This window comes from Pseudoliparis swirei, chromosome 19 (genome assembly GCF_029220125.1).
Source record: "Pseudoliparis swirei isolate HS2019 ecotype Mariana Trench chromosome 19, NWPU_hadal_v1, whole genome shotgun sequence".
NCBI classification, from domain to species: Eukaryota; Metazoa; Chordata; class Actinopteri; order Perciformes; family Liparidae; genus Pseudoliparis; species Pseudoliparis swirei.
The window spans coordinates 14,298,702-14,306,847 of NC_079406.1; the positions used below are offsets into that span (position 1 = coordinate 14,298,702).

At 41.1% G+C, this 8,146-nt stretch overlaps 1 protein-coding gene across 3 annotated transcripts; it reads left to right on the forward strand.

The window, feature by feature from the left end:
• The first annotated feature begins 169 nt into the window (after positions 1–169).
• On the forward strand, positions 170–7,625 carry etf1a (eukaryotic translation termination factor 1a). 3 transcript variants are annotated; one of them, XM_056439311.1, is made up of 11 exons: positions 170–270; positions 630–740; positions 2,040–2,215; positions 2,713–2,852; positions 2,977–3,115; positions 3,269–3,459; positions 4,981–5,110; positions 5,231–5,404; positions 5,510–5,574; positions 5,657–5,804; positions 6,884–7,625. In XM_056439311.1, the coding sequence occupies exons 2-11, from the start codon at positions 655–657 to the stop codon at positions 6,964–6,966; spliced, it is 1,332 nt and encodes a 443-aa protein (XP_056295286.1). In that variant the 5' UTR covers positions 170–270; positions 630–654; the 3' UTR covers positions 6,967–7,625. The 3 variants fall into 3 exon arrangements, with proteins under 3 accessions (XP_056295286.1, XP_056295285.1, XP_056295284.1); XM_056439310.1 differs by having other exon boundaries at positions 174–274; XM_056439309.1 differs by having other exon boundaries at positions 191–530.
• The last annotated feature ends 521 nt before the right edge of the window (positions 7,626–8,146 follow it).

Here is an 8,146-nt window from a genome sequence, read left to right on the forward strand (position 1 = left end):
ACACCAAGCTACGATGACGTAGTTTATCTTTCGTCCAATCCTTGTTTCAGCTTTATGATTGACGTACGAGCCAAGAGCTGTTATTGGTTTCTATGTGGTTTCCAGGAAGTGGACGCCACAATTCAAACCACCTCCCACATGTGAGCCCCGTCGTTAGCACCGCGCGCAGCGTGTGGAGTAGCGAGAGACCGGTCGGGAAGGCAACGTCACTCCTCGGACCACCGACTCAACGTAGCGCAGCGGAACGATAGCGGAGCGGCGTTGTCCGAGGCAGGTACCGTACCTGTTTCTTTTTTTCTTTGCGGATTAAAGACGCAACGCCGGAAAAGCTGATATTTGGTTTCCAGGAGAACAGGGGAAAGTAGGTCGTCAAAGATAAGAACAGGGTGGACGCTAGGGCCTGGCAGAACTAGGCCCGTCATTCTCCGCGGGCTGTAGTGAGAGGAACAGCCGGGTTAGCGTCTTTTATTCGCGGCGAGCCCGGTTGCCAGTACTGGTCAGGTGCCTTAACGGACACCGCGGTTGGAGAGGTACTGAGTCCTGCTGGTTCGGTCAAATATTCTGTCCGCCTAGTAAGCCAGTGACTATCGGTGAGTCTCTTTACTAGACGCATATGTTTTTCTTTTCAGGTGCTGAAGCGATTACAGCAGAAAGATGGCGGACGACCCCAGCGCGGCAGACAGGAACGTGGAGATATGGAAAATCAAGAAGCTGATCAAAAGTTTGGAAGCTGCCCGTGGGTAAGCAATTCGATTCAGCCGTGAGCCAATACCGCCACGGGGCGGACTGTGCGCGGTGACTGTGTGAATGTTGACCGCCGCGACAGCTGGAGCTCTGACAAGTAGGGCCGAATTTGGGAGTGGTAGCTTAGCGTATCTAGCTTAGCGTACCATAGCTTCTGCTGTTAGCTGGCTAAATGCTAAACTCCTAACTACTGTCGCATTTTGCCCGCATAGAGGCTGGACATGTTGCGTTAATATGGAGGAATACACGAGTCTGTCTCAAGTGTAACACGGCAGATAATGTTGACATGACTCCCTGAACGCGTTTTCGACAGGAACGGCCATTGTCGCTTTATTGCTTACAAGCCGTGCTAACCGACGTCATATCTGGTTGGAGGCCGCCATGGGTGTCTTCTGACGAGAGAGCACGTTGATGAGAGATGAGGGCCGGCTAGCTTACTGTTACAATTTTTTTCGAGAGGCTCATCCGCAACTTCAAATGGCGTCAGCGTGACCTTTCTACACCTCGATTATATGACGGAGCTTATCAATTGACCAACGAGTCCCATATTGTGGGTGCCTCATGGCAGGCGGGCTACGAACCGTCAGTCGTAAAGAATCCGTCCAGTTGGTTGCCAGCTCTGGACGTTGTGGCCTTCTGAATCAAACACGACATGTAAATGTGGGTGCTGCTGCACTTGCCGGTCGCTTGCTCTGCCACAGCTTTCCGTCTCGTGTAGAGCAGAATCTGCTTTCCTGTGCTCCACACCCTGCCATGGCACACAGTTGACCGTTTGCCCCACATTCATCCAGCTGCTGCTACCTGCCTGTGTCTGCAGTGTCAGCTTGTGCTGGTACGCTTTGTCTTTTGACTGGCAGTGAAAGGACAGCGAGCGTTCAAGCGTGGAGTAGTGGGACTGGTGGTCCTCGGCTTCAAGGGCATATATTCTATTCTGTGTAACTGAAAGCCCATCCTGTCTGCCCCTCAACCTTTCAGACCTGATCACGGTGATATTTTGCAAGGGAAGGTTGTGTTTACAAAATGATATGAGTGAGACACTGATATCAGAAAGTTGATAAAACAAACAGATTCTAGTTCCAAATCATTACAATTTACACAATCGGTGTTATCCATACTTTCTTTAAGCAGTATTATTGTAACATATTAGGAATTACATTATTTGTAGTATGCTATCAACCTCTCCCTGGTAAGGAAATTATGTTTATAGTGAGTTGTCAGACATTGCATCCTGTACATGTGTGTTAATGTGTACAGTGTTAATGTAAGCACTAACATTGAATCCTTGCTCTTTCTAGTAATGGCACCAGTATGATCTCACTGATCATCCCTCCCAAGGACCAGATATCTAGAGTGGCCAAGATGCTGGCTGATGAGTTTGGTACAGCTTCCAACATTAAGAGCAGAGTCAACAGGCTATCTGTACTCGGGGCCATCACCTCTGTACAGCAAAGACTAAAACTCTACAACAAAGGTATGTGTTCCAGTGATAACCCAAATAAAATCCTGCTGAGTTGCATGTGAGTTACTTTTTCAGGGGCAACTGTATATCATTAACTCCGGTCATGACATCAAAAATCCTAGAAATTGTATAAATGTAATCGTCCAATATCCTCAGCATTTTATCATGTGTATTATGCACCTCCATGCAGCTTCTGACCACCTAGTAGTAAATGAAAGTACAATGTTTCTAGAATGAGATGTGAGTGTAGCATTTAAATGTAAAATAGGTTGCGTGAGAGAAGGGTGTGCATAAATCACATAAGAGAGCAACATTCCAGGGGAAACACTTTGGACAATTTGGTCACAGTATGTTGTGGCATTTCAGAATCTCGAGTAAAGCATATCAGTGACGTGTCTGAGAAAGCTTGACAATGCTAGCTTCCCCTGAAGAAACTGCAATGTTAATGAATATATGAAAAAACCCAGGATATTTGTCTCATCTATTCTCTGAACTTTGTGTCTTGCCAGTGCCACCCAATGGTTTGGTTGTGTACTGTGGCACCATTGTGACAGACGAAGGCAAGGAGAAGAAAGTCAATATCGACTTTGAGCCTTTTAAGCCAATTAACACATCCCTTTATCTCTGTGACAACAAGTTCCACACAGAGGTGAGAGCTCATCCCTGCTTATTGTGTTTGCACATCTTTTTTTTTTTTTTTACATTACTTTCCGTATTTAAATTACTTTTCTGTCACATTCTCATCTATTTTTTCTCAAACTTTCCCCAAACAGGCATTGACAGCCCTGCTCTCCGATGACAGTAAATTTGGCTTTATTGTGATCGATGGTAGTGGGGCACTGTTTGGCACACTGCAGGGCAACACCAGAGAGGTGATGCACAAGTTCACTGTGGACTTACCCAAGAAGCACGGTACTGACCTTCAATACTCTAAAAACACCAACATTTTTATATTTTTAACTACACAGCAGGGATCAATATATACTATATTACATATTATTCTGTAGTTCGTGAGTTGATTTTGCCTGTGAAGATTGTGTCACTTGTTCTCAATCTTTCTTTCAGGGAGAGGAGGGCAGTCTGCTCTACGTTTTGCTCGTCTCAGAATGGAAAAGAGACACAACTATGTGAGAAAGGTGGCGGAGACGGCGGTTCAGCTCTTCGTATCCAACGACAAAGTTAATGTGGCAGGAATGGTCTTGGCTGGCTCCGCTGACTTCAAGACCGAGCTCAGCCAGTCGGACATGTTCGACCCTGTAAGTCTTTGTGTTTTTATTATATCAAAAACTATACTAATTATGATTTTACTATGTAATGTATCGATAAAGAATTTATGTTAATCTTAAACAATTCAGAAACTAGACGGCTAAACAATTTAGAATCTCAGTTTATTATGGGTAAACAAAATCCATTTAAAAAAAGTACAAATGCACAACATAAACAAACAAGATGAGTACAAAATGTAATCACCTAAGATCTTAAGTTAAGATGACTATATTTTAGGGCTGTGAAACGATTAAAATTTTTAATCGGATTAATCACAGGTTTTTGTGGATTAATCATGATTAATCACATATTACCGATATTCTCGGTATATTTTGTGAGAACATAGAGATTTATGACAAAAGACGGATATATACATTTATACATTCTTCTATACAATGGTGCTGCAACTCAGCAGTTATTTAGCAGTTTTCTTCCATATGGAACATTAATACATCTTCATCCTAAACAGAATGTTTAACCCTCCTGTTACCTTTCGGGTCAATTTGACCCCATTCAATGTTTAATGTCGGTGTTCTTTGGGGTCAATTTGACCCCAGGCTGTTTTTCACTGTGTCAAACATTTAAGAAATATCAACTTTTTTATTTATTCAAAGGGCTATTTAGGTAGTCAACAAACAAACATAAAGTACCTCACACTTAAACTTGGGAAGCAATATTAATTCTAATAATTTTCTGGAGGTTTTAATTGCTGGGGTCAAATTGACCCCGAGGGTAAAATATGTTAGTAAATGTAAAGGTAACAGGAGGGTTAAACAGAACATGTTTCTCTTGTTTGTCAACCATTAACTCCACCATGATACAATCTAAAGGTGGACAGATTGACAAGTGACTTTTTTTGCTCGGTCCCGATGCGCGCGCACGGAGCTCTGTGGCGCGCCAGACGGAGATCGATAAGTGTTAACGCAACGCGAAGAGACAGAAATGACATGCTGCTGTGGAGATACGATCAACAACAGACGTTTAGTTTAATAAAAGAACAAAGACGTGCTCTAGAGAACATGTCAGGGGCGGGCCAATCTTTTTAATGTCATGCGATCTACCGACACTACGCCGCGATCGACTGGCAGGTCGCGATCGACGTGTTGAGACCCTGATCTACAGGAAGTAAAAGTCGTAACAAGGTTTCCGGAGGTGAACCTGCGGAAGGATCATTACCGATGAACAGACCGTCTGCATGAGAGCGGACAGAGTTCAGATTGAAGTGGTGTATTGGAAGCTCATTTTGCAAGTGACTTTTTTTTCGTCCCGACGACCAACAACAGACAGATTGGAAGCTCATTCTGCGCATGCGTTAAATGCGCTAAAAAAAATTAACTAGTTAAACCTGTAATTGAATTAACGCGTTATTTTTCACAGCACTACTATATTTATAAACTTTTGTTTGAATTGTTGCATGAAAAGCATTCACATTAAGTGTGCTTCTTATATCATGTTATGCTATTTCTGTGGATTACTCTGTAGTGTGTTTAACCTGTGTGTCTGTTCTACAGAGGTTACAGGCCAAGGTTTTAAAGCTGGTGGACATCTCCTATGGAGGAGAGAATGGTTTCAACCAGGCCATTGAGCTCTCAGCAGAGGTTCTCTCTAATGTCAAGTTCATCCAGGAGAAGAAGCTCATAGGTGAGTCGTCCCACTGACGCTGTTGAACAACAGTTTTTAGGTGTCTCCCGTGACATCTTTTTTAAAAGCAAGAGCTTTTGTTGGGGTAAAGATGTTCTTGATGGTTGTCCCTCTCTATAGGACGGTACTTCGATGAGATCAGCCAGGACACGGGGAAGTACTGTTTTGGTGTGGAGGACACACTCAAAGCGCTGGAGATGGGAGCAGTGGAGATTCTCATAGTCTATGAAAACCTAGACACCATGCGTTACATTCTACGTGTACATGGGGCAGAGAGCAACGGATTAGAGAACGGTACAAAAACCACAAATATCACATTTACCATTGATGAGAAAAAATAATATTTTGAAAATAAACCTACTGCAATGCTGTGATCTTCATATCTCCTTTGGTTTTCAGATGAGAAGACTTTGTACTTGACACCAGAGCAGGAGAAAGACAAGTCTCACTTCACAGACAAGGAGGTGAGCTCTTTAAAGACATGACTGATTCTTGTGAATTAAGTTAGTCCCATAACGTTCCTTACTCTTGATTGTGTTGTTCTAGACGGGACAAGAACATGAGCTACTCGAGAGCATGCCTCTGCTGGAGTGGTTTGCTAACAACTACAAGAAATTTGGAGCCACGCTGGAGATAGTCACTGACAAGAGCCAGGAAGGGTCCCAGTTCGTCAAGGGTTTTGGAGGCATTGGAGGTGAGCACACTGTTTACAACAGGCTTTATGACAGTGGAATTGGAGATTTTGTACAAAATAATTTTTAGGATGAATAGAGGATATGTGTAGTTCAGTTGATATATTTTTTGGTGACTCACGAAGAAGATGTCCTTTCTTTTGTAACTTTGAATAGTGTTGGAAACCAGCCTATCATCGGCCACATAACTGCTTAAGCTGCTCTACCAAAGTTAATTGCATGCTGTAATCGGCCTTAACCAAGACATTGATAGCCACAGACATATTGCAAGAATTTCACAATCTAATTATAATATTTGGCTTAGCTCCAAGAACGTAAGACTATATATGTATATATATTATATTATATAGTAGGTTATGGCCAGGACTAATCTGGTTTAAAAGATGCCAGTCCCCCTTCTGTGAAAAGTTAATGTGCATGTCTTCACGAAGGAATGGTTTAACGAATCATGAAACTCTTTAGAGAACCATGATAAAAAATGTTGCCGTTGATACTAATTGATGATCATTGATTATCCATATCGGCAGACACAGATCCTCGTCCCAAAAAAATTCAGCTTCTCTGAAGTTGTTGTAAACTATACAAAATTAGAAATGTTATATTTTTACTTTGTTAGTCATTTATTTATTTTCTTCATAAAAACACAATTAAATTTATTAGGAAATAAAAATATTTGTGTTTTATTATAAATTTTATCATTTGTAGTTTTAATGATGTGTTATAAACTGCTTAGTGTGAACTGTATTATTTATTTAAATTCTTCACTAACACTTTTTTAGGAGATCCATATTTTATTTTACTCAATATTGTCGAATAACATTTTTCTTAATTATGCAACAGTACTTATTCTTTAATGTAGAAACAAAAAAATGCATACTAGTTTCCTGTACTTTTCAACCTTAAAATAAATTGAATGTTGTGGGGTTTTTTTTTAGTAAGTAGGACAAAGTTTTCATGAATTCATCCCTTTAGGGGTTAGCTTATCTCAATACAAATTATTCCTTTATTGCTGTAACAATATAATAAAACATGACAAGCTGGCCACTCATCATATTACCGTTGTCATGTTTGTCTTGCTCAGGTATCTTGCGGTACAGGGTGGATTTCCAGGGCATGGAGTACCAAGGAGCGGACGATGAGTTCTTTGATTTGGATGACTACTAGGTAGTCGGGGACTGATATTCGGAGAAAAAAAGCAAAGCAAAGGAATTAATGAAGAAATGTGGGAAGAAAAATGCCACCTCTCTTGCAGCAAGTGAGGGCTGCAACTGTGTTGACCATATATGACAAGACACACCTTCCAATTTACCTGTTGCATACACAAACTTGCGCATAAATTTCATCTGTACACACAACAAAATGCATCACACAGGCTGAAGAGGAGTGAGATTTTCTTTCATCCAGAGAGGGGGAAAAAGCCCTTCCTGAATAAATCCCTGCCTTAGAGTGCTGGTTCCTTCCCCAAATTGGATTGGACTCGACTCAATTTGTTCATTTTTTTTCTCCTCCCCTCCATTTTGAATGAACACAACAGCAAGTTCCCAGATTCCTCGCTGCCCCTAACCTGGTCTGAATATGAACTTTGGACTCTTCTCATATATAGAAAATATATTTTCCTTTCTTGCCTCATGTCCCTACCCTCTCTCTCTCTCTTCTCCCTTCAATGCTTTCTCTTTTTTTCTTTTCTTTTTTTCCTTTTTTGCATTTCATTTTTTTTACTGGTAACTGCTGCTGTTGTATTTTATGAGAGTGGGGGATTTTTTTTACCTGGGTTTCTGTAGAGAAAGGGGGACAAAGTATTAAATTTGAACTGCTGAAAACCATTGCTACCTCCTCATCTGCTGTGGTCTCAATCTTGTGCTAAGTCTTTCATCTTCCTGGGAAGGCGGAACTTTTCTTTGCTTTTCTGACTAAATGAATATTTTTAGTCCTGCGTGAGTGATAAGTACACATGACTGCTTTTAGTGGATTTTGTTGTCTAATTGTTTTATCAGGATTCACCTCTATATTGAGGTTTAATTTATTTTACGAATTAATTTTTAGAAGTTTATCAGATCTTGATTGGCTCTGATTATCTTGTTATTCATTATTTTATACCTTGACATAAGGTGATGTGAGCTGTTTCCAATTAACCTCAAGTTTTCAACAGCCTGCATCTCGATCACAATTCCAGCTGTGAAATGTCTGATTGCTTTTGTAAATGAATCTGTGACGCCAATGATCAGAAATGCATTAATTTTGGTGCCATTTTACATGTGATATGTTGGTCATCTCGAACATGAGGTTTGGTATGTGCGTCCCTCTATTGGGTTAATAAGATGAGGATGGATGTTCGTTCATAATG

What these genes read in the sequence shown, in the direction of transcription:
- etf1a (XM_056439311.1), top strand. Translation starts at nt 655, where the DNA reads ATGGCGGACGACCCCAGCGCGGCAGACAGGAACGTGGAGATATGGAAA. An exon ending in ACAACAAGTTCCACACAGAG is followed by an intron (nt 2,853 to 2,976) that starts GTGAGAGCTCAT and finishes TTCCCCAAACAG; the next exon opens with GCATTGACAGCCCTGCTCTC. An exon ending in AGTCGGACATGTTCGACCCT is followed by an intron (nt 3,460 to 4,980) that starts GTAAGTCTTTGT and finishes TCTGTTCTACAG; the next exon opens with AGGTTACAGGCCAAGGTTTT.